Genomic DNA, 26,415 nt, shown 5'->3' on the forward strand with positions numbered 1-26,415 from the left:
ACTGTGATAACAAACACAAAACAAATTCTACTTTTTTTTTTTATACATATAAGATCTCAAAAAACTAATCTCTAAATTAGTAAATGTCAAAATAGTTTTTTTTTTCAAAATTTGTAACAAACCAATTCAAAACGATATTTGCTTTTCCTAAAAAAAAAAACGATATTTAATTTGTTTTAACAAAAATAGTTTGTATGGTTTGATTTAAAATGAAATACATAAAAATGACAGAGATTGAGTACAGGTTCCAACAACATCCGGGCAATGTTTATAACCGGTATCAGACATATTCTATCTATGTTTTCCACTTCAAGTATCCCATGTCCTAGTATTTCGGTTTTTATCACCTTCACATGGGATGGGACCAATATCCCTTGAATGGCACGGCTGTGTTCGTTGTTGATATTGAAAAACATTCCTTTGGTGTGTATATATATGTTTTATTCCAAAACATTAAATTGATGGGTTTTTAAATTTAATTTTTTTAGATAAAATATTACTAGCTCTTTAGGAGGAAAAAAATATTAGCTTATTTAGTGTAAAGACAAATGTTAGGCCGACAACTTTTTTTTTTGGTTATCCAACAACGTATATTTACTGTATAGATATTATATACTTAGTTATTTTCTCTCTTATATTCACATAAATAGTTATAAATAATATATTTTTATACTAGTTGTACAGTAGTTATTGATTTTTAGATGTTCGGATAACATTTCAAAAGTTATAAATAATAATACCCCTAGTGGCAGATAATTGCGATTGGCTAATATTGTTGTTAATTCCCAACGGAAGTTAACTGTCGTTGGAGGAAACATGATGGTGTGAGAAAAGCAATTTTCATTTTGCAATAGCTAGATAATGAATGGGCTTACCCAATTATTGTAAGAAGAATTCTGGTTTTCTTCCATAAAAAATTGCTCGCTCCAAACCAAACTTTTGAAAATATCAATGCGTGACTTAAGTCACGTATGGTTTATAACCTACCTGAGTTAACTAAGGCACAATTTATAAGCTTAAGTCACGCATGGATAATTACGTCTTTTCAGTTGTGAGCGAGCAAAAACAGTTGGTAGAGGAGCATAATTGTTATAAAGAACTCGGGATGAAATGGGCCTCATAAAAAACTGATACCCATTTTCCATCTCTTTCTTCTTCGGTTCTCGCCATTCGTAAAACAAAAATCAATTGTATGAACGGAGAGCACAATCCAATTTATGAATGGGGTCTTTATCACCAGAACCACCATCTTCTTCATTTTGGTTGAATTGGAGAGCAGTACTCAATTCCGGAGAACGAAATTGGCTGGATCTTCCAAAAGATGTGGTATTAACCATTTTCGAGAAGCTTGGAACAATTGATACCCTTCATCGTGCTCATAATGTTTGCACCACATGGCGCAAAATCTCAAAGGATCCTTTCCTCTATCACACCATCGACATGCCCAATATCGGGACTGACCTTGGCACCGACGAGTATTTGGAGCTTTTGTGCCAACGCGCCGTTCATTACAGCTCCGGTCATGTGACCGATATCAATATCGAGTATTTTGGTACCGACGATCTTCTCCGTCATATTGCTAATTCGTAAGTTCTATTTTCTTCTACATTATCTTCTTTTTTGTTAAATTCCAATTATTTAAGTGTTGCTTTGTGTCTTGTTATGTTGGTATTGGTATTTGCTGGAGGTATACTATGTTTGGTTGAACAACTTCCGGTGATTGAAACTATTGTGACAATAGGAGAATTGCTAAGGAGTTAACATATCAGTTTTTAAACACTTAATTGTTTAATTTATGTGTGAAGACTCATTTTGATCCTTTAATGTTGTCTGCATGACAAAAATAAAACCCATTGTAGTGCCTGCCATTTTCATATCGGAAATGAATACTCCAACAATTTGGTCCCGGAACTATCACATTCTTCTCTCCAATTAGATCGTGAACTATAGAAATATACTATGTAGGCACTAAACTATTATTATTAATCCATCATTTTAGTCCCTCAAATCCCCCTTAAATAGATGGATTTTTAATAGTTTTCGGACTATTTAGTATGATTCTATTGTTCAAGGACCAAATTGATGGGTTATTCTGCCGGCAATTAATCCTATATTATACTGAATTAGAGACTGATTTATCCCTGGTACAAAAATGTAAGAGACTACTTTGGGTTTTATTTTTGTCACGTACGAACATTGTTAAGGACCAAAATGGGTCTTCACTCTTACTATATTTAATGGGGAAAATATGGGAGCTTGCACAATTAATAGTGTGTTAGTTTTAAAAAGAGATTGTTTAAGTGTCTGTTCCGTAGACATTTGTGACACAAAGAACAAAAGAACGTGTTCCCCTTGTTTTATACTTCCTTATCTCCGGAGGTAGTTCCGGAACAAGGGCAAGGTCCAGTGATTAATTGTAAAGCATAATCTATTGAAACTTATTTGTTTGTCTGTAGGAAAAGTAACTAGAATATTACCGAAGTATCAAATTTCATTTTAAACTTTGACAGGATTTGGTTAAAGGTATATTTTTGTAAAGCTGAAAACATTTTTGAATTTGAAGTAGATTCTAGAGCAGGGGCGGATTTACCACCCAGCTAGCCTGGGCACGCGCCCGGGCTCTACCCATACTCAGGGGCGGATCTCTTTAGGGACTCATGGAGCCATGGCATCCATCACGTTTTCTATATATATATAATATTGGGCAAAAATAAACCATAATTTCCCTCAGTTTTGGTGGAAAGGCGTCCGTTCTTTCAGGCATAATGTCTCTAGTTCGAACCTCTTGCTTCCTATTTTTTTATCGCCTCTGATTTTTAATATTATTCATATTTTATTCAAAAAAGTGTTCCTGTGGGGACTTGAACTGGCTTCCCCCACATTATAAACAAAATAACCTTACTACTTCATCTACTAACAACTTCTTGTTACACATTGAAACGGTTCAATATATATTACATGCAATTTTGCCCAAGCTCTAAAATTTCTGGCTCCGCCACTGTTCTAGAGGATAGAAGTTAGTTTAACTAAGAGTGGCAGGAAGGTTTGGACTTGAAGAGGGACATTGACTAGTAATGTCCCGAGTCTCAAATTAGCATATAAAATTTCGTATAGAAATGTATAAGGACTTTGTTTAGTAGTAACATGTGTATTAATGAGAAGCACGGCAGAAGTTTAATTTTGAAAAATGATTGGAAGAAATAGTTACAAAACTCATCCATGTCAGTTCATTCTAGCCATAGACAAAGGTGTAAGTTTCCTGACAAAGGAAATATCAAATGTAATCATACCATACCTCAAGAGCTACGATACTAATTTATATTTAGGTTTCATAAATTTTGTCACTTGTACGGTGGGTTGTTGGACAACGAAAGTTCATGTACCTCATTGTTCTAAGCCAAACTTTTATTTCTATTTGTTTTTTATCAATCTTCTATTATTAGTGATAATGATATTAGTGAGACTTTGTTTAAAGGATAACAGTAAAGTGTCTTATATTTTAGATTTCATGTATTGTCTATCATATAGAATTGATTTTTATTTGTGTGATTTAGTTATCGCCGAAAGTGAAAATTTTCTCGTGTTTGCAATACAAATTAGTTTATGGTGCTTTTGTTTATTATAAAATGTTCCTGTGTGGTTTATAAATACAAAATTTGGCATTGCTAGTAGTTAACTAAAGTTACCATCAAAATATTTTGGTAGTGTAACAATATACCTCCTGTTGTTTTGGCCTTTTACAGTGCAAGTCAAGTACGACGCCTTCGTCTTTTATGTTGCTATGGCGTAACAGATGAAGGATTGTGTGAAGTTGCTGAAAAGCTTCCTCAGCTGGAGGAACTTGATATAACAATCAGCAGCTTGTCCAATGAACCTTTGGAAGCCATTGGCCGAGGTTGCCCTCAATTGAAAACCTTTAAATTCAACATTGAAGGATACAGACGTCCACACTTTGTATGTGATGATGTGGCATTTTCTATTGCGGAAACCATGCCTGGGTTACGCCATCTCCAACTTTTTGGAAACAAGATGAGTAATGATGGTTTGCGTGCTATTCTTGATGGTTGTCCTCTCCTTGAATCTCTTGACATACGTCAGTGTTTCAATCTTAGTTTGAGAGGAAGTTTGGGGAAGAAATGTCGTGAACAAATAAAAGATTTACGGCTTCCATATGATGCTACTGAGGACTACCCATTTCAAGTTATAGCTTATGATTATGGATCACCTGATGAAGATGAAGACTACCCATCTGGGATCTCAGACATGGATCTTTTATCTGACGATGATTATGAATATGACGAATTCTCTGGGAGTGAATTTTCTGAATATGATTCCGATGGTGTCTATTCTTATGATGACGACTTTTGACAAACTTAAAACATTCAGCACATGAAATTGAAAGATGTGTTGTGATGTGAACATCTTAGTCTCAACTCCTCGTTATTTCTCTGCAACATTGGGATCAAAAGAAAGATAGCTGGTAATAATTTGTTATCTTTGTGAAACACATTCACAGTTTGCAACTTGTGTTTACCTAATAAATGTAAGAAGCAATTTGGCAATTTCTTTGGCTTTATGTTTGAAAATCTTAGGATTATAGCCTGATTCCGTACTTCTTCTAAGTTTCGTAAAGTGTAGTTGCCATTTTTTTTCTTGATTTGATTTATTTAAATTAAACATATTTTTTTATAGAAATTAAAAGAGAATATGTACACATTCCACACACAGTTCAACCCTATCTATCTCTCTCCAATTTGTTTGACCGTCGTTTTCAATGATGAATTTTACTAACGGTTAAAAGCTGCTTTTCCGGAACTGAAAAAATGATTAACACGGTAGATATGTTGAGGGATTGAGTAACTCTTCTATAGACTTTTTTTTTTTACAACTAAATAAATCGATTTTAATCAATTAAGGGTTATTATTCTGTTCGTATATGTACGTCTAGTAAAATAAAATTAAGTCAACATTAAACCTTTTTAGATTATATAATCTGCACGAGAGTAATATTGAAAATTTGAAAGACGCGAGAAAAGATATTGTAGTGGGAAAAGAAATTTTCATTTTATAAACAAGATATTTGTCTCAAAATAATTTTTATTTTTAGCATTTATCTAAGTCTCAAAATAATTGTCGGTTTAAGATATCAATGCAATATTCATTATTTTTTCCATTATTATATCTTCTTTTTTTTTTTGAAAGAATTCTTATTTATTGAACTTGATTTAACTTAATTACTTGAATAGAAATAAGCAATGTCGATCTTGGATAATTTTGTCATCATCTAATTGTTATTAAATAAGACCATTCAACAATGTTAAATATCGCAATGGGATAAAAAAAAAAAATCCTAAAATTCCAATTAATAATAATAATTCATTAGGTCCTTTAGAAATAGCCCGTCAAGTTGGATCACTTTACCGTTTAATAACTCATAATCAAATATCAATAATGAAAAAATTTCAACTTGAAAAAATAACGGAAAATTTTTAAGTAATTAAATATTATTTAATGGACGAAAATGATAAAATTTTTAAATCCAATCTAGACAATATTGATTACAATTAACAAGAGATTTTAGTAAATGATAGTATTAATTTTATTATTAAAATCAACATAATTAATCATTATTTTAGAAATCGTGTACAAACTCTAAACGACTAAAATAAATATTTGAACCTCTTTCTTTCAAAAAAATAATAAAAAAAAATAAAAATTATTTGGACCTCTTACAACTTAAAAACTGATATCCATTTTGCATTAAATTCTCTGTTGATCTCTTTCTCTATCCGAAATTGAAACTAGTACAGAAAATGTAACCGTAAACATTGCCACTACAATCCTCTAACCCTAATTCTTCAATGCAGTCCTTACCGTCGTCGTCATCTTCCTCCTCGAATTCGAAACCAATAATCGATTCTGGAGAGCGAAACTGGTTGGATCTTCCATCAGATGTCGTATTAACCATTTTCCGGAAACTTCACACGATCGATCTTCTCCATCGCGCTCATAACGTTTGCACCACATGGCGCAAAATCTCAAAGGATCCTTTCCTCTATCACACCATCGACATGCCCAACATCGGTACTGACCTCAGCTCCGACTTTTATTTAGAGATTTTATGCCAACGCGCCGTTGATTACAGCTCCGGCCAAGCAACCGATATCAATATCGAGTATTTTGGTACCGATGATCTTCTCCGTCATATCGCTGATTCGTAAGTTCCACTTTCTTGTGCATTTTCATGATTTAATTCACATTCGTATAATTCAGTTGTGTCTAGGGTTATGACTAGTTCAGTGATTGAATCTGTTATGACAACAGGAGAATGGTAGTAGGAGTGTAGTTTTGAAAAATGCTTGGAAATTATAATTACGAAGCTCAACAATGTCATTTCAATCACGGGTCGTGTCCGACACCAACACCACACCGACACATATAACTACTTTGAATTGTATGATTTTATCAAATTATTAGCGGTATGGGCTTGTCGGTGTCCGTGTCCTCTCCGTGCTTCATAGCTCTAGAGTGTCAATATTGATTTACATTTAGGTTTTTTAAATTGTGGTTTGTTTATAGTTAGATGGAGAAAGTTCATTTATCTCTCATTGTTCATCTCTATTTATTCTTTAATCTATTTTATATAATTCGGAATCATGTTTCTTACTGCCTGCAACTGAGAACATAAATAGTGATAATCATATTGGTAAGTGGGACTTTGTTTAGAGGGTAACTTATGATGTCTTTTATTTCAGATTTCAGGTACCGTCTATCTATCATATATTATTTTTATGTGTGTGAGATGTCATTATCGCTGAAAGTGAAAATATGCCAGTGTTTGTTACTTGAATTAGTTTTTGGTGCTTCTGTTTAGTATGAAATGTTCTTATGTGATATATAAATACAAAATTTGACATTTTTAGATATTTTGCTAATTCCATCATTGATATTTTGATAGTATGGCATCTGGTTAGTTTGCCAATATATGGTAGATATTTTGGTAACATCTTTGTGTAACAATATGGTTGTCTTGACATTTTACAGTGCAAATCATCTTCAACGCCTCCGTCTTTTAGGTTGCTACAATGTGACAGATGAAGGATTGTGTGAAGTTGCTGGAAAGCTTTCTCACTTGGAGGAACTTGATATTACAATCCACAGCTTATCCAATGATCCTCTAGAAGCTATTGGCCGATGTTGTCCTCAGTTGAAAACCTTCAAATTCAACATTGAAGGTTTCAGACGTCCACGCATGGAATTTGATGATGAGGCATTTTCTATTGCAAAAACCATGCCTGGGTTACGCCATCTCATGCTTGTTGGAAACAAGATGAGTAAGGATGGTTTGCGTGCTATTCTTGATGGTTGTCCTCACCTTGAATCTCTTGACATACGTCAGTGTTTCAATCTTAGTTTGAGAGGAAGTTTGGGAAAGAGATGCCGTGAACAGATAAAATATTTACGACTTCCATATGACGCCACTGATGACTATCCATTTCGAGTTGAACTTCATTATGGTTATGGATCACATGATGAAGATGAAGATGAAGATGAAGACTACCCATCGGGGATCTCAGACATAGACCTTTTATCTGACAATGATTATGACTATGATGAATTCTTAGGTGGGAGTGAATTTTCTGAATATGATTACGATGACGACTATGATTATGATGATGACTTTTGACAAATTTGAAACATTTCAGCACATAAAGATGTTTGTGAACATCTTAGTCACCACTCCTCGTTATTTCTCTGCAACATTGGGATCAAAAGAAAGTTAGCTGGTAATAATTTGTTATCTTTGGGAAACACATTCACATTTTGCAACTTGTGTTTACCTAATAAATGCAAGAAGCAGTTTTTCAATTTCTTTGGCTTTTATGTTTGAAAATTTGTGGATTATAGTCTGATTCTACTTCTTTTATGTTACGTAATGTATAGTTGGCAATTTTTCCTTGATTTGATTTAAATTAAACATAATTTTTTTTGACGTTTTGATGAAGTCATGGTGAAATGTTGGGTGTGCTAGAGTTAGACTGCTAGTAGTTTAATACTACCATCAAGGACCAACTGCTTCGCTGTCCATTTATTATCACAAAACTAGTTGTGATTGGCATTCGCGTTTTGAACACAAGAACTTTAGCTTATGCCACGAAAGATCCTTGCTTATATTTACTTGGGCTAAATTGTTTGTACACATATTTTTAGTGCGACTTTCCCTTCAAATCATCAAAACAAAAATTATCATTTTTTTTTTCTTATAAAACACCAAGTGACTTTGTGTTAGGGTGACATTTAAGGCGAGGGCAGCTGTCCTTCACCGGTGGAGCAACATTTGTAAGACGATCAACCACTTTCTCTTATGTTAAGGTAAATTTTAGGGTGAGGGCAATAGGATCTTTAACTTCGTTCTACACACTTATTCCCTCCGTATCAAAATATAAGCAAAATTCACTTTTTAGGTTCATTCATTTAATGATGTATGTGGTTCATAATATAGACCGCATACATCATTAAATGAATGAACCTAAAAAGTGAATTTTGCTTATATTTTGAAACGGAGGGAGTATAACACAATCAACCACTTGCTCTTTTTCATTTGCATTTTTTTTGTCAATTTAGGTTAACTCTAGAGAAAAAAAACTTGTGAAAAGTTACCATTGAAGTACTATAAGGACACATTATCCAATGTTGTATTTACCATGGAGTATGTGTAAATATTCTTGTCTTGATTTCTAAAAATCTGGACCACTAATTAAATCCAATGTTGTATTTTCTACTTTGTTTTTTTTCATCAAAGCAAGAAAAATTAAAATGCAAACAGGAGGAGGCCTGGACCTTAATACATCATAGAGCCCCTAAAGTCCTTAGCCAAGCAAACAAGAAACAAAGAATAAGCATGCCAAGTGCCAACTAAAACCAATGTCAGCTAAATCAAATCAATGCTATGAATATCAGGGAAATTCAAAGTTATGCTGGATATAGAAAACTACGGGTACACCAAAAGCTAAACCCCCAAAGTTGAATGTGCATCCTGGTGTCTAACAATCTATCTAAACAATCCAACTGAGCCAAGTAACACGTAAAGCTCTATGTAGCTGAAAGCAGGGGGAATTCACCACCTTACAAAAAAAAAGGATCTTCATGGTTGAACAACCTTAAATGTACTTTTTGGGCACGGGTTCTCATTTTTGCCGAGTTGAAACTAGCAGGCTTCTCTTTGTTTGTAGGTTTCTTCTGTTTCTTGCTGGTTAAAGAAGTGTTTGGAGATGCCTGGGAAATGTTTGAACCAACATTCCTACCCTCCAAGCCTTCTTAGTCCTTGCAAAAGATTACACCAAATCTCCTCATGGAATTTTTAGAGTAGTTTCACTTTTTAACATGGCAGCATTGACAGTAAAAGAAAAATTCTTTGGAGGAACAAAGGGGGGAACTCTTGTCCAAGCTCATATAAGCAGGTGAACAATAAGAAATATCTAAAAACTGTGATTTTATCATTATTTAAAAGCTCTCGTTCAGTTTCTAAAATTTAAGATATATCAAATATTTCATTTATGTTGCGGTTTAGTTGGTAAAGTCAAAACTGCAGATCTAATCAATCCATACAGTTGACTCAAGAAATAATTTAAATATATTTTTATTTTTAATTTGTATTGATTCTATTTACGGTTTTTGTATTAAGTTGATTTCATTTTGAATTGTGTTATTTGAACATCCATATATGTGACAACTTTTGTGACAATCAAAATTTTACAAAGGAAATGAGGTATTGGCACAAAAACCAAAGCAAGAGAGAGAAAGTAAAATAAATAATGTGAGTATGAGAGAGAAAGTTATCACAAAAATGGTTGATCAAATATCATTTCTCTTTGATTTTACACATTCCATGCATATGATGAAAAAGACTAATAATTGAAGATAATTTGGTCTATCTCGTAACACATTTATTTCCCAAAGATTTGTGGGGGCCAAAGTCAAAACAACAATGAGGGTCTCCTAAAAACTGATATTCCAAATGTGTCTAGCCACCGCAATCCTCAAACCCTAAGGGTGTGTTTGTTTCATGGAATAAAAATGTATTCCTAGGAATCTAAGGCTGGAATTAAAGATTGCTATGTTTGGTAGATGGGAAAAACAAAAATATGCCTAGGAATACATTTTTCCCAGGAAAGCAGCTCCCCCACGTTCTCCCCCACGTCCCACATATTTTTTCTCTCTTTTATTCCCATCTGATAGCTTGGGAAACTTTTATTCCCAGGAAATGTAAACCCATGATCTATTTAAAAAGCCATTTATGCCCCTGCAATTCCCGCTTTTCTTTCTCTGTGAACTCCTATTCCCGCTAAACATTCCACCTTCCCTGATCTTCTATAAAAACCCATCATCTTTGTGGTGTTCATCAACTGCTTGCTATTTTGGTTCTGGATTTCACTCTTCTCTTCAAGGTACCATCAAATTTCTTTTCAATTCTTCCATTACTCAACATAGATTTGGTGATTGATATCATTATTTTTTGGTCTACTGTTGTTGCTTATTGCCTTCTCTCAACTCATTTGTGTTCCTGTTTTGAGAAATTTAACCCACCTTTGTGATGAGTGCCACGAAGCCGTCGGAAGCAAATTATGAATATTGTTGGTGAAAATGGTGAAAAGACTAAAAATGAAGAAATGGAATGGATAGACAGGGACGCCACACTTTCTAATCCAAGAAAGTGATAAGTCTATGGATGCGAGGATCGCCACAAGAAATATGATTTCTTGATAAGATCAAGGATGGTTCAATCCAGAACCACAAGAGACAAAGCTCTTAATACACATATGTGTAAAATTCTATAATATTCAACTTTTTTTTTATTTCATAGAAAAAGTTACAATTTATAGAGTTTTCACAAAGTAACCTAATGGACTCTAATAAATTAAAATAAACTCAAATAAATGGCTGATTTTCCTTACATTTATTCTCTAGAAATAAATTATGAAAACGTCACTAAAGGGATGTGAGAAGCCAATTACTTCCTTGAGCTGCACCAAATAATTCTATGTAAGGGCAAATGAAGTCTGAGGCCGTTTACAACTTTCATTCTCCCATGTAGCTGTTATCATTCACACAATCACTACCATGCATTTCATTTTCAATTGAATGGGCCAATAGCAATTAATAATCTCTCCATTTGATTGTCAAGCCGTTACTTCTCAAAATGAAGTGAATTGGCTCATTTAATTCTTGAAGTGTGAGTAGTTTCCAACTGATTTATGCAAAGGAAATACCAAAGGCAAAACTGAACAATAGCCACCATAATGCCAACGTGATTAATCATGTTATTGGCATTTTTGAACAGTACTAATAATTGACCATTTGTCTAATAGCCAAATTATTTTACTAGGAAAATAACATGCTTGTTTGGAATTAAAAATGAATAAAATATTCATTTTTTTTATATGTTTCCTTCCACATGCTTAATGAGCTTTTGATCTCATCACTTTGTTTTGGTAAGCTAGTAACATGGATATTGTTGATTTGATTCACTTAATCTTCTCTTTTTGTTTTTTGAGGGGTTGATACTTATTTTTATTATTTTTTGTTTTTCAATTCTTCACCAAATTTCGTTAAAAAAAAAAAAAAAAAAAAAAAAACACTTTCTTTGAAGTATTAATTTTCATGTTTTTTTTTTGCACCTTCCAATTGTATCAATTGAAGAATCTTGGTTTTTTAAAGATAAAATAAAATAATTTTGCAAATATATAATTTTTCAGATATAGGACAAGGTTCATGAGTAGCGAGCTAGGGTGTATGCCTCAGTTCTTGCTACTCTGAAATATGCCGCAGCTTCTAAATTATAAACATGGGATAACTCTACAAGGCAAACACAAACAAGAATCTCAATAGTGCTCCTATTTTAAGGAGATTTTTAACTGATGTTCTGTTTTTCATTTGGCATAAATAATATTTAAAACACTTCATCCTTTGCAAGGAGTTGATATTCACTGTTGTATTTGAAAGAGTAACCAAAAGGAACCAAAAGTAACCAAAGTAAGTTGACAGAGAAACTCAATACTGTACAAATATTTTCGGGCAAACTTCAAGGAAATGAAACAAGTTTGTGTGCTCGTTATAAGGTGGACTGGTTGGACAATGTTCCGCTAAAGAATTACCGTGATGAATAAATGGAAGAAGGATCGTAAATGCAATGAGAATGAAGGTAATTTCCTTGATGATTGAAATGATAGTGCAGTGCTTAGATTTTTTTAAAGTTTTTACAATAGGGGTACTTATGTAATTATAATGTTCATTCCCAGGATTCTACATCTCAAACCAACCATATTTCACTTATTCCTTGGAATTATTTTAAAAAAGTTCCCTGGAATTAAACAATTAACCAAACACTTTCTTTTATATTTTCCTAGGAATACAAGTTTTACCTTCACATTCGTGGGAAAGTTAATTCCTTGGAATAAGTTTTGAAACCCTCAAACAAACACCCCCTAATTCTTCAATTCAATTCAATGGAATCATTACCATCATCTTCCACTACTTCGAATTCGAAATCAATAATCGATTCTGGAGAACGAAACTGGCTGGATCTTCCACGAGATGCAGTCTTATCCATTTTCCGGAAGCTCGACGCAATCGATCTTCTCGTTCGCGCTCACAATGTTTGCACCACATGGCGCAAAATCTCCAAAGACCCTTTTCTCTTTCGCACCATTAACATGCCCAATTTAGGTGAACCTGACTATCAGCTCGATTTAGAGACTTTATGCCAGCGCGCAGTTGATTACAGCTGCGGCCACATAATTGATATCAACATCGAGTATTTTGGTACTGATGATCTTCTCCACCGTATCGCTAATTCGTATGTTTCATTCCACTTTCTTCTACAACATTTTCGTTTTTTAATTTACTATTATATGCTTCATTGTGGCTCACAGGAATAATAAATAGCTGGTATCATCTTAATTTGTCACTTTAGTTGAAAATCCGACATGTTAGAGAATGATAAATTAATGCTTATGATTGTCGTAGCTGCATTTGAACTTGAAAGTAATGAACTTGTGTTTTTTTATAAATTTGAAGTAGATCTAGAGGATTGAACTGAGTGTAACTAATGGTAGCAGGCATGTTTGGACTGGAAATAATATTACTCGAAAGTAATAATATTACCCAACTCTCAAATTAGGATCTGGGATTTTGACTAGAAACGTATATAGACTCTGTTTAGTTGGTGATGGTGTATTAAATGAAAAGGATTAGAAAACTCATCAATTCAATTCATTCTATTCATTGACAATGCTTAAGTTTCCTGGCAAAAGAAATATTATACGCAATCATCCCATACACTTACAGAGCTATGATATTAATTTACTTTTAGGTTTCATAAATTTTGTCACTTGTCTGGTGGGTTGTTTGCATTTGGACAAAGAAAGTTCATTTATCTCTCATTGTCAGAAGCCGAGTTATCTTTTCTGTTTGTCCTTTTATCCATCTTATATTATTAGTGATAACGATGTTAGTAAGTGAGACTTTGTTTGAAGGATAACCATCAATTGTCCTTTATATTGATTTTTTTTATGTGTGTGATGTAGTTATTGCTGGAAGTGAAAAATTGCCTATGTTTGTAATACAAACTACTTTTTTGTGCGTATGTTTATATCCTAAAATGTTCTTATTTGATGTACCAAAATTTGTCATCTTTAGATAGTTAACTAAAGTGACAAATGTTTTTGATAGCATCTCTGTGTAACAGTATCTCAACTTGTTGTCTTGGCATTTTTCAGCGCAAGTCATCTACAACGCCTTCGTCTTGCATCTTGCTGGAGCATATCAGATGAAGGATTGTGTGATGCTGCTGAAAAGTTTCCTTGCTTAGAGGAACTTGATATATCAATCAGCAACTTATCCGATCGTCTTTTCGAACCAATTGGCCGACGTTGCCCTCGATTGAAAACATTGAAATTCAACAGTCAAGGGTACAGACATCCACACATTCAATATGATGATGATGATGAGGATGCATATGATGATAACGAGGCATTTGCTATTGCAAAATACATGCCTGGGTTGCGCCATCTCCAGCTTATCGGAAACGAGATGACTAATGATGGCTTGGTTGCTCTTCTTGATGGCTGTCCTCACCTTGAATCTCTTGACATACGTCGGTGTTTCAATGTTAATTTGGTAGGAACTTTGGGGAAGCGATGTAAAGAGCAGATCAAGTATTTTCGGCTTCCACATGACGCCACTGATGACTATCCATTTCAAACATCTGAATGTGATTATGGATCACCTGTTGAAGACGATGCAGATGAGAGTGATTTGATGTCTGACTATGATTATGATTATGAAGACTATGATGACTTCTTAGGTGAGGGTGATTTTTCTGATGATAACCCCTTTACCTTTTGAAACATTTCAGCACAACAGGAGAAATGTGTTGTAAATGTCTTGGTCACTTGTTTCTCTTTAACATTGGATAATATAAAAGTTAAGAACGACCGAACAATGTTGTTTTGATGAATTTTCTGAATAGTGATGATGCTTGTATAATGAATTTGGTAGTCGGTCACAGTGTGACAGTCTTCTATATGGGTAAATTGCGGATAATCATATTGTACCTTTGTGAAGTACAATCATTTTGCAACTTGTGGCAATTTATCTGCCTTTATATTCGAAAATATGAAAGTTTTAGTTTGGCTTTGAACTAAGTTTTGTAAAGTGCAGTTTCTTTAACTTATCTAAAGTAGAAGTAAAAACAGATTAGCATTTTGATGAATTCATGGTGAAATGTTGGTGTGCTAGACTGCCAGTAGTTTAATACTACCAGCAAAGGGCAACTACCTCAGTGTCCAGTTATCATCGCAGTATAAAACTTTGTAAGTGAAAAATATTTTCCTTATAAATTGTACATTAGATTACGCCACAGAAATTCTTTGATTATGATTTCACATACCGTGTTTTTGTTTTTGTGCCTATACTAGTGCTTCTTTCGCTTCAAATTGACAAAACAAAGTGACTTTTTCTATAAAAAAAAATAAATAAAAAAAAAAAAGACTTTTTTTTTTTATATAGGAAAAACAAAGTGACTTAAGTAACGACCTAGTATTATTCGTGTATATATATATATATATTAGTGGGTTGAACTTTTTCTCTCCAAAAATGTTTTGTAACATAACAGCCACTAATGTCATTGTTGAATCGAATATGATGACATGCTCTTCAACTCGCCATGCACGAACTTTTGACTTCCATAATTAATTGATTATATAAAAATTATTAAACGAGGTTTGGAATTGAATCTAATTAGAGAAACAAATAAGAAAGATAATGTATAAAACTATTAACAAATCTACAATCAAATACACCGTCACATCGACAACAAGTTAAATCTACAACCTATCAAACTCTTTATCAATCAAGTCAATCTTCATTACCACATATTCTGAAATTAACTTCTTTAATTATTTTTTTGTTGTCTTAGATAAAGTAGGTAATCCACTAAAATTAAACTCACACACAGCTATGAGGTCCTGAGTTCGAATCCGAATTACGACGTTCGACCTTGCAATTTTGGCATTTGTCAATTGAGCTAGGACATCTAGCCATTCTTTAATTATTTATTTACATTAAAAACAAAGACAAAACATGGTTTACATAACTTTTTATTTTATTTTTTATAAATCTCTTCTTTTCAATAAAGTATTGAAGTAACTTGAGTTCTTGTTTTCTTCAACAATCAACACCGCATCACACGAAGCTGTTAGACATCAAACAAAAAGGCCAAAACACCAATCACAACAACAACAACAACACTTTTTTCCTTATTTTCCTTTTTTAGGAAATAAAAACTACCGTGATCGACGGCGATCGCAACTAACTTTAACTTCTCCGATCACCAGCGGCGATTCGGATCCATCGGAATCCGAAACATACCCGCTTAACTCTATTCGGATCTTTCCACATGCTTCGTGAAACTTTATTGATTTTCCTATCCTTGTTCTTTTTCGGATATGCAGATCCTGCTCCGAAATGCACTCGAAACAGTTCCTTCATCGATTTCGAATCCGATTTCATTATGGTTCAACATCAACTCAGAGGCCATTTCAAAATCATCGATGATTGCTCTTTTAGGGTTTCTCAATTTGATATGTTATCTGGCTCTGATGTGCATTGGTGGGGTGCAATTGATACAGATTTTGATAATTTCACCAATGGAGGATTCATTGTTTCAGATCATAAACTTAATCATACTTACGCCAATTTAACATTCGTTGTTCAATTGATGAAGAATGTTACTTGGGATATGATCCCTGTTCTTTCCGTTTGGGATATTCCAACTGCATCAAATTTTGGTCATGTTTTGATTCAAAATATCACCACCAAGAACGACGGAGGAGAAGAGAAGGAGAAAAGGAAGGTTAGTGTTCATACTGAGCCAACTATGTTTGATAATTGTAAGGTTTTGTCTAAGGATTTTAGGGTACGTTGGAGTTTGAATTTGAAAGAGGATTCAATTGAGATTGGTTTGGAAGGTGCAACTGGGGTTATGAATTACATGGCTTTTGGTTGGGCTAACCCTAATGCTACTGATTCCGAGCTTATGATTGGTGCTGATGTGGCGGTTACGGGTTTTAAGGAAGACGGGTTGCCATTTGTGGATGATTTTTTTATTACTAAGTATAGTGAGTGTGTGAAGAATAGTGAAGATGGATCTGTCGAAGGGGTTTGTCCTGATTCAATATATGAAGGTCCGGATAGAGTTGGTTTGGTGAATGATACAAGGTTGATATACGGGCATAGGAGTGATGGGGTTTCGTTGGTTAGATATAAGAGACCTTTGAGTCAGGTTGATGGTAAATATGATCAATCTGTTGTTCAATCGGCTAACATGACTGTTATTTGGGCGTTGGGAAAGATGAGAGCTCCGGATACTGTTTTACCGCATTATCTTCCTCAGAACCATGGCGGTCTTCCGTTTGAGACTTTTGGTCATTTGGTTCTCAATGTTTCTCAGAATGTGAATGATTGTAAAGGTCCTTTAGATGCTGGTGATAAAGAGGATCAAGATGTGATCATTGCTGATGCAAAAGTTCCATTGGTTGTTTCCACTGGTCCGGCTTTGCATTACCCTAACCCGCCAAATCCTGCCAAGATTCTTTACATCAACAAAAAGGAAGCTCCTGTGTTGAGAGTGGAAAGAGGAGTGCCGGTCACGTTTTCTATACAAGCCGGGCATGATGTTGCGCTTTATATTACTACAGATCCCATTGGTGGGAATGCCACACTGAGGAATCTAACTGAGACTATTTATGCTGGTGGTCCTGAGGCTCATGGTGTTCAGGCTAGTCCCACGGAACTAGTTTGGGCTCCTGATAGGAACACTCCTGATCAGATCTACTATCATTCGGTGTACGAGAAGAAAATGGGTTGGAGAGTGGAGGTTGTGGACGGGGGTCTGTCCGACATGTATAACAACAGTGTTGTTCTGGATGATCAACAGGTTACCTTCTTTTGGACATTGTCAAAGGATTCAATATCTATTGCTGCTCGTGGTGAGAAAAAGAGTGGTTATCTTGCCATAGGATTTGGCAGTGGAATGATAAACAGTTATACATATGTGGGATGGGTTGATGACAATGGTGTTGGTCGTGTTAACACTTACTGGATTGATGGACAGGATGCTTCGAGCATACATCTTACACAGGAGAATCTCACACATGTGAGATGCAAAACAGAAAACGGCATGATTACATTGGAATTTACACGTCCCTTGGTTCCATCTTGTAGTAGGGGCAAGAGGCCAGAATGTAACAACATCATTGATCCCACAACTCCACTTAAAGTCATATGGGCAATGGGTAGTAGATGGAGTAATGAACATCTTACTGAAAGGAATATGCATACTGTAACTAGTAGCAGACCTATACTTGTTCAGCTGATGCGTGGTTCTGCAGAAGCAGAGCAGGATTTGCTTCCAGTTTTGGCCGTGCATGGTTTTATGATGTTTCTTGCATGGGGTATCTTGCTTCCTGGAGGTATCTTGGCAGCCAGGTACCTGAAACATTTGAAGGGTGATAATTGGTACAAAATTCATGTTTACTTGCAATACTCAGGGTTAGCAATAATTTTTCTTGCACTTCTTTTTGCGGTAGCTGAGCTTCGTGGTTTTCATGTTAGCTCAACACATGTTAAATTTGGAATTGCTGCAATAGTTTTGGCTTGCATACAACCAGCTAATGCATTCCTTAGGCCCCAAAACAATCAAATGGAGAGCAGCCAACACTTAAAAGGATAATCTGGGAATATTTGCACATAATTGTTGGCAGATCTGCCATTTTTGTTGGCATTGCAGCACTTTTTACTGGCATGAAGCATTTGGGAGATAGATATGCTTTGGAAAACGTCCATGGACTCACTTGGGCAATGATAATTTGGTTCTTAGTAGGTGCATTGAGTATTGCTTATTTCGAATACCGCGAGAAGCAGCAAGCACGGGATAGGATATTTGGAAGAGGAAATTGGGTGCTTGGCAATGAGGAAGATGATTCCATTGATCTCTTGAGTCCAACAATTCCACTTTCAACAAATAAAGAGTCACAGGCTTCTGCAAGAATGGAAGTCCAATTAGAACCTTTAAACAGGTAGATAGATGCATATTTTTTGCTTGCCATTGAAAGTCTCCATTCTGCAGCAGATTTTGGCGAATTCCTCATTTAATCTGAGCTTTCAGGATTATTCATTTGTTATGAGGGTTGAGGCATTTTTGAGGTGTAAAGGGAGCACTTGTTCATCAGTCTCTTTGTACTGATGTAGCCATTTTGTGAAGAGAGTAGTTTTCTCATAGTCGTATACATGTTCACCAGATAGGTTATATCTTTTCTTCACATTTAGCTGCTATACTTTTTTTTACCCCCCAACCAAAACAAAAAACAAGAAGAGATCAAACTTTATGAAGTGAAAGCTTTATTATTGTCTGTTAATGTAGGTTCTGTTCCATAATGATTCTAGGTGTACTTCAGACATGGAAGGGCTATCCAGCCAAAAACATTGTTGTAAATTTTGGGATGCAAATAACTAATACTACAACATAACGTCATTATTTTTTTATATGAATGCGATTGTGTTTAGTTGGTCATGGAACTGTTAACCTTTTGTAATTGTAAACCTCTGGGAATCAGTATTAAAGTCACCCTCCTCGACACTTAGATTAGTGACTAGTAATTATCTGTCATGTTCGGATGAGAGGTGAGATTGACAAAATCACGGTGATGTCCCGCTCATCCAAAATCATCTTTGTGAATTCATGTCCTGTTTTTTAAAATAAAATCCTTTTTTTTTTCTTTTTCGTGTGGCCAATTCTTGGAGAATGAAATGAAAACTTGTTCATAAATTTTTTACCCTTACGCTGCAGATTCTGGCACACTTGGCTTCAAAAACTTTGGTTTCGGCTTGAATAATTAAATTGTTGAGACCTAATTGCAATTCACATTCTTCCGATATAATTTTATTTTAATTTTTGAAAGGTTCCGATATAAGATATAATTAGATGTATGCCCGCATTCAATTGAAAAATATTAGAATCAATGCGTTTAATATGTTACATCCCTTACCTGGAGCTGCATCTAACAATTCTTCAACTCATTCATATTTGCTTAGGAATTCATCACGATTGTGTAGATTCAAACTCTCCATATAGATAATATTATATATATTCGATCAAAGTAGCATTAGAATAAACCCAATCAACTTCTGCTCAAGCATACAAACAAGTTACAGCATTCTCAAGGATACCAACCTATTCAATTGAGTAGATACTTCCTGACATTGTGCAACATTATTCAAATCTGTCACTTCCCCTTAACTAACCGAGTTATCGTTGCTGAATTAACACATTATCTCACACCTCATCGAATGTTGAGGACCATTACGATACAAATTTAAACATATATATATAGGATTTTATTGAAATGTTCAAACCCAACATCATAGTTAGAAAATTTTACCAACATTCTATGAAGGATTGTAGATATCTCATCCTATCATTTGCTCGAAAGTTGAACTATAAAACCATACATGCATTGTTTTTGTACGATACCAATCCAAGAGTAATTAACTACACGGCCAAAGCAACCAAAGAGAGATGCCAATACAGACATTAATTTAACCAGACACACAATGCATCTCCAGGATACACCACAAAGCTACTTCCAGGACTTGTTACAAGAATGGAACAGAATATATGCAGCAGAAAGACAGAAAACGCTGTAAATCATCTGTCTCACTTCATAACATAACAAGAAAAGTCCTGCATGGAAACTCCTCCAAAGCCGCAACACACCAGCACATTCGATCCAGACCATTGAATCATACCAGCTGCAAGGAACACCAGGAAAAAAACCTATCAAACTGTACAAACAGCCCTCCTCCCCACCACAATGCTGAGGACTATTTTGCAAAAAATGTTGTTTTCACTCAACAGCAAAGATCTATGTTTTTTCACCAATTTTCTTTCCTCCATTCTCTTCTTCTCCGACCTTTATTTCTAAAATTCTGTCAAGTGTGAGATAACTGTCAACTAAGCAACATTAACGATATTAGTTAATTGGAAGTGATGTCGAGACCAATTTGATTAACGTTGCACGCAATATCAGAGACGAATTTGAAATAGTAACTTGAAACAAGTGACTGAAGTCAGAGGATGAAGTTGAACTTCAGTATTTACTCTAAGTTCCACAAGTTTTTTTAATAAAAAGATTAAGAGTTGCAAGATCAAGAACCACCAACTCCTTAATAATTTAATTAGATTTTAGCCTCTTAAATGTTCTGCAAGCCCTACTCGCTTATTAAGAAGGGCTCCCTTCCAAGAAACTAGACAACTCTGAGATTTTTCAAAAATGTAATTCTATACCTCTTGGCGAACTCTCCCGTGGATAATATATAGAAAATCCAAAATAGGTACCAAGTCTGACACAGGATATAGAAGATATTGCTTTGAGAGCTCGCTTATGTTCCATATGAATAAAACGAGAGCACATAACACAAGACTTTGTAACATTAACTTTCATACCAAAAGCCAAACTAAACTCCTCGAGCATCTCTATCACATCTGGACTTAAAAAGAGACCACCTGGTGGCACATGATCCCACTGAGACTAATGATGGTTTGCTTGCTCTTGATAGTTGTCCTCATCTTGAATCTCTTGACATATGTCTGCGTCTCAATGTTAATTTGATAGGAATTTCGGAGAAGAGATGTAAAGAACAAATCAAGTATTTATTGCTTCCATATGATCCCTCCGATGACTATTCATTTCAAGCTGAATGTGATTATGGATCACCTGATGAAGATTATCCAGATGGGATCTCAAACATAGACCTTTTGTCTGACAATGATTTTGAATATTATGAATTCTCAGATGGGAGTGAATTTTCTGATGATAACCATTTTGACTTTTGATGAATTTGCATGGAGCAAACAGGAATAGAAGAAGTCGCTGTAATCTAGGTGTTCTTGAAGAATCAAGTAGCAAGCATGGTATCAAATAGCGAGTGACTTGTATATTAAGTTCAAACAACTTCTATTTGATGTTAGTTATATTTCTGTACTGTTATGCATACAATTTTGCTTGCTAAGGTTTCAATCTGCAAGGCCATTTAATGTACAATGGTTTAATTTTGACATGATCGACCAATGCGAAATTCATTTGCAAAATTATTTGCTTTAAGCAATACAAGTTGTGAAGATATGTATGTGCTGCCTGATGGTCATCAATAATACATTGTAATTCGATTGAAGATGGTCATGAAGAGTTCCATTGGACATGAAGTCATAAACAAGTATCATCTCATCATTTTCGTTGCAATAGCTCAAAAGTGAGACTAGGTTGTTATGGCGTGGCTGCGAGAGCAAATTACCTTCAAAAATAAGTCATAATCTCTTTTAATCACAGAAAAATGATGATGATTTGTTTGCCATTTCAATTAGTTTAGGTGGAAGGACACATGACATGATCCTTCTATCTAGGCCGCCTAATTAGTAGTTACCTTTAACTTCAATAGAACTACCAAGCACAAAAGAATTGGTATTTCCCTCGCCTAATTAGTAGGTTATAGCTTACGCAACAAGTAACAACACGTGGCGCAGCCGTTGCAACAAGATTCTTAAGCCCTCCAAAATCCTTCTTATCAACATTGTGGTGTTAAAAGATCTCAACACCATTCAAGAAATTAGCATTGTAGTACTCAGGTTTTGAATAAATAAGGGTGTAGCCAACGACTCTGCTTTGCCTCACTGTCTTTTGGAACCATCACAAGTTCATAGCATATATAGGAAGCTATAGAAATTGATGTGCTGTGGTAGACAGCCAGGAGCGGTATGTGCTGGAAAATCATATATATATATACAAAACTTTCATTTGTTGTTACAAAAATTGTATCATAATTGACCGCGACATTCAACGAACTCTATTAGTTAAACAAACTTTAAGTGACGGGAGATATCAACTCAAAGTGACGGAGGGACCAATATGACTAATGTTGCACAATGTCAAAGACGATTTTGGAATTACGAGATAAAGTAGACCATAATGTTCAAAAATTGTGATTAAGTTGGGTATTTACTTTGCTCAATTTCACAATTCTTTTTTCAATTAAAAGACTGATTAAGGGTTTCTATTGCAACAAGACTTCGATTAAGGATTTCTACCGCAAAATTGGTTAATACTTCATAACCCAAATTCACTATCCCCTACAAACACTGGTGAATGTCAACAAAATTAGGGTTTCTTGCAAATAGCAACCAACGATAAGATACCACAATCGAGTTCAAATTATTTAAACACAAAAATAAAATACTACTAAATTGAATAGCAGAAAATAAAATATAAAATAGAAACCCTTTCTTAATCAATTCAAATTTCAAACCATCACATCCAAAATTCACATCATATCCCAAAATAAAATAAAAAACCCAATTTCATATTCTATTACGTTAGGGTTTTAAGTCTAATTTCTTTAATAAACATTGAAATTCAAGATTTTCACTCCTCTTCAGGTTCAACTTCAGCACCATCAAAAGTCCAACTATTCTTAAAACGAATCGCCGCCTCTTCCTCCGCCGTAAGATCATTCTCGATACCAAAATAGTTTCTCACATACACAACATTCTTATTCTTGATCCGATCCGCAACAGCCTGAGTCAAAACCTCAAAAAGACTCTCCATATTCAAGTAATGAACAGCAAGAAGAAACTCCTTCAACTCATCGTTGTTGAGATCCTCGACGGAAAACTCCTTCACCTTATCGTCATCGGAGAGAGTTTGGTACTCGACGATCTTGTTGATGTGGGAAGAAGAGACGTTGAGGAGAGGAATGACGGAGACGTTGGCGTCGGAGTCTTCGATGATGGTTCGAACGGTTTTCATGTTCTTGGTGAGAGATGGTGTGGCTTCGAAAACGACGCCGTCTGCAGTTCTGAGAGAGATTGACATCGTGTTCAACTAGGGTTTGGGGGTGAAAAGTGAAAGGTAAAGGTAAAAGTTACTTTGTGGAGAGAAGATATCGTGTTTCTTTTTATAGAGGCAGATTTATTTATTTATTTTTTTCAATCTTTTTCTTCTTGGACAAGCTACTCACAGTGTAATCGTTGTTGTATATCCTATATTTTTTATAAGATGTATTTGTCTTTGTTTCCAAAAATGCCTTTGATTATAAAAGTGTAATAAACACAAATGTTCAGTTTTTTCAATATTTAAAAAGTGTACCAAAATGATTATATATATATATATTTTCATTATCTCAATTATATCCTTAAAAAATAACTTTTTTATAATAAAGATTGTTGCTGATGTCATTAAAAAAAATAAGAATTTAGATTATATTTTTTTTGTTATATTGTTGGTTTCATTGAAATAGATAATCATGATTAGTTTTATTTGTTATAATTTGAAAACAAAAAACATTTATTTTTTTACTTTTAATCAAAATTAAAATTTCATAAAAAAAAACACTGTTCATAATTTTCAAACGTAGAGCAATAAAAAAAGCGGAAAGATGTGCACACGGAGTGCCCGTCTTTTTGCTAGTTTTTATAGTTTTTTTTTAGGGGAGTTATTTTATATTTATTGTTATGTGCATTTTCATACATTTTTTTTTTATAAATTCTCTTTTTATTTTATTTATAAAATTGTGCCCATTTGGACCCTCGCAAACTATTTTTCTGAAAAAGCTTCTATCTTTAGCTTATTAACTTGTGTCTTTAGAACATAAGTTAACATTCCCATAAAACAATGCATTATGGTTATTTTTAGGGAACAAAGCATTATGGTTGTAAATGTGACCAACCTTTAAGTGAGTTTTAATACGCCAAAAACTTTCTTTCAATAATTGTTTTCTCCATTTGTGAGGGCTTTTGGCCCCTCAAAATACCAGTATTTTCTTCTTATGAGATAAAGAAGACACTTCAAGAGGAAGAACATTCAACGTCTATAAAGAAACCACTTTCAAGAAAATAATAGAAACTCGTTATTTTATCTTTAATATGTGTCTTTATTTCATAACAATCGGAGTTTTTAAAAACCAAAAGTTTACTCGATAAAGATCGTTCACAGCAGATAAGTCTAATTTACATGTTTTGAAATAAAATAGACTTTAAAATGTATTCAACAACCTTTTACAAAAGAGGAAAACATTCAAGTATAACTGAAATCTTAAATTCTAGACTCTTGTGATCCGGCTCCGACTGATGACAAATATTCCTGACAAATATACTCTTGTATTTATATAATAGGAAATGAGTCCTCTTGAATTTTTTTCTTTCATATCTTTTAGTCGTTATCAATCTTATTATTAAATAGAAAAAGGTGAGACCAGTTGTCAATATAAAAATGAAGACTATTAAAAATATTAATAGTAGTGTTAGTATAGAGTGTAGTTGGATAATGTAAAATGCTTTATTTGATAGTGGGTATATAGTAGTGGTGGGAGGATTTGGAGTAAAGAATGTATTGTATTGTTCTCTAAATTGGATTGATTACAAACGAGTATATACTTGTCTATAGTATGAAAGTCATATTCTAGATGATTCTTTCAAGATTTTTCTTGACATTTCCTACAACATGTATATTAAATAAATCTAAAATATATTAAATTATTTTAGAGAAATATAGACAAATACATCGATTCTTAACATGCATTCTAGACGATTTTATAGTCATGCATCACATTTTAACACTCCTCTTTAATGCATATTTCGAAAACTCCAAATATAGTATGTAATTGTTCAAACATGGACCATTCTTACCATAGTTTTAAAAACCGGCTCGGAACGGTCGGTCGAACCGGTCCGACCGGGAACCGGTAGGTGTTCCGGTTCGATTCATATATCAGATCGGCTGTGTATTTAAACCGGATAAAACCGATGAAACTCGCTTAAAACGGAAAAAATCAGTGACTCGGCCGATTTTTCGAGCGAACCGGTTTAATACTTATTTTATTTATTAAATTTTTTTATAGTGGTAAGAATCGAACTATGAACATGAGAGTGAATCACTAGAACCTAACCACTGCATTAACCTCCTGTTTATGTTAACAAATGCAATTTATTATATATGTAAGTGTATAACCTCTTCAATTTTTTCATTAATAGAACACGTTTTTTTTCCTTTCATGAAGAGCAGATCTTTATTAAAAATATTATTTTGTTTACAACTATTAAATATAATATAATACTTAAACAACAACAATCATAAAATTAATTGATATGCAAAACAAAACTATTTCCTATCAACAAAATGTAAATTATTCAAATACTATTATACATTTTTTTTTGTTGCGAAATACTATTATAAAAATAATGTTACATGTCAGTTTCTTAGTTTTTAAGTGGCCGAGTCATCGGTTCAATCCGATTTAATCTGATTAAATACCTATAAAAAATTATTCTTAAGGCCAAGTCATCAAACCGAGTTATTCGGTTTAATCTGATTCAGTCATGCGGTTCAACCAATGACCCAGTGGTTCGACCATTAACCCAGTGACTCAGTACCCCTGCCGAATCGATGACCGGACCGAGTTTTAAAACTATGATTCTTACTCCTTAGTTTCTATGGTAGTTTTCCTTATTGGTCTTGTTAAAGACATCTAACAAGGACCATTCTTGCATGTGATCTATTACAAGCTTATTCTAATAATTATGCATTTTTTTATAGGAATTATTACTAATTTGATTAAAAATCTTAGCAAGGCTTTTAAACAAACATGTGCACAAAAATAATCCCACATCGGGAAGTTTTGAAAATATTAGAGAGGAGAAATATATATATATATATATATATATATATATATATATATATATATATATATATATATATATGACATATCATATGAGAATGGTATTTTTATGTGAGAATATGAGAATGA

At 34.1% G+C, this 26,415-nt stretch overlaps 5 protein-coding genes across 6 annotated transcripts; 4 read left to right on the forward strand and 1 right to left on the reverse strand.

Annotated features, from left to right (window-relative positions):
* Nucleotides 1–1,102: 1,102 nt before the first annotated feature.
* On the forward strand, nt 1,103–4,657 carry LOC25486048 (F-box protein SKIP19). The gene is made up of 2 exons (XM_013607205.3): nt 1,103–1,586; nt 3,744–4,657. Exons 1-2 carry the CDS (start codon nt 1,222–1,224, stop codon nt 4,366–4,368), a joined length of 990 nt encoding a protein of 329 aa, XP_013462659.1. The 5' UTR covers nt 1,103–1,221; the 3' UTR covers nt 4,369–4,657.
* Nucleotides 4,658–5,738: 1,081 nt separating this feature from the next.
* LOC11445624 (F-box protein SKIP19) lies at nt 5,739–8,390 on the forward strand. Of its 2 annotated transcripts, XR_003008973.2 has the most exons (3): nt 5,739–6,217; nt 7,045–7,787; nt 8,291–8,390. XR_003008973.2 is itself a non-coding variant. In XM_003593834.4 (2 exons), exons 1-2 carry the CDS (start codon nt 5,862–5,864, stop codon nt 7,685–7,687), a joined length of 999 nt encoding a protein of 332 aa, XP_003593882.1. In that variant the 5' UTR covers nt 5,739–5,861; the 3' UTR covers nt 7,688–7,993. The 2 variants fall into 2 exon arrangements, 1 of the variants encoding a protein (XP_003593882.1); XM_003593834.4 differs by lacking the exon at nt 8,291–8,390 and having other exon boundaries at nt 7,045–7,993.
* A 1,566-nt stretch (nt 8,391–9,956) lies between these two features.
* On the forward strand, nt 9,957–14,701 carry LOC11445869 (putative F-box/LRR-repeat protein 23). The gene is made up of 3 exons (XM_003593835.4): nt 9,957–10,045; nt 12,484–12,856; nt 13,779–14,701. The coding sequence occupies exons 2-3, from the start codon at nt 12,507–12,509 to the stop codon at nt 14,404–14,406; spliced, it is 978 nt and encodes a 325-aa protein (XP_003593883.1). The 5' UTR covers nt 9,957–10,045; nt 12,484–12,506; the 3' UTR covers nt 14,407–14,701.
* A 994-nt stretch (nt 14,702–15,695) lies between these two features.
* Nucleotides 15,696–19,186, forward strand: LOC11443345 (cytochrome b561, DM13 and DOMON domain-containing protein At5g54830). Its single transcript, XM_003593836.4, is given in 2 exon segments — nt 15,696–18,248; nt 18,251–19,186. Coding segments are annotated over 2 exon segments (2,682 nt in total). The 5' UTR covers nt 15,696–15,958; the 3' UTR covers nt 18,643–19,186.
* Nucleotides 19,187–23,036: 3,850 nt separating this feature from the next.
* Nucleotides 23,037–23,486, reverse strand: LOC11443849 (SKP1-like protein 11). Its single transcript, XM_003593838.3, has one exon. The coding sequence runs from the start codon at nt 23,484–23,486 to the stop codon at nt 23,037–23,039; it is 450 nt and encodes a 149-aa protein (XP_003593886.2).
* Between the last annotated feature and the right edge of the window lie 2,929 nt (nt 23,487–26,415).

Source organism: Medicago truncatula, chromosome 2 (genome assembly GCF_003473485.1).
Source record: "Medicago truncatula cultivar Jemalong A17 chromosome 2, MtrunA17r5.0-ANR, whole genome shotgun sequence".
NCBI classification, from domain to species: Eukaryota; Viridiplantae; Streptophyta; class Magnoliopsida; order Fabales; family Fabaceae; genus Medicago; species Medicago truncatula.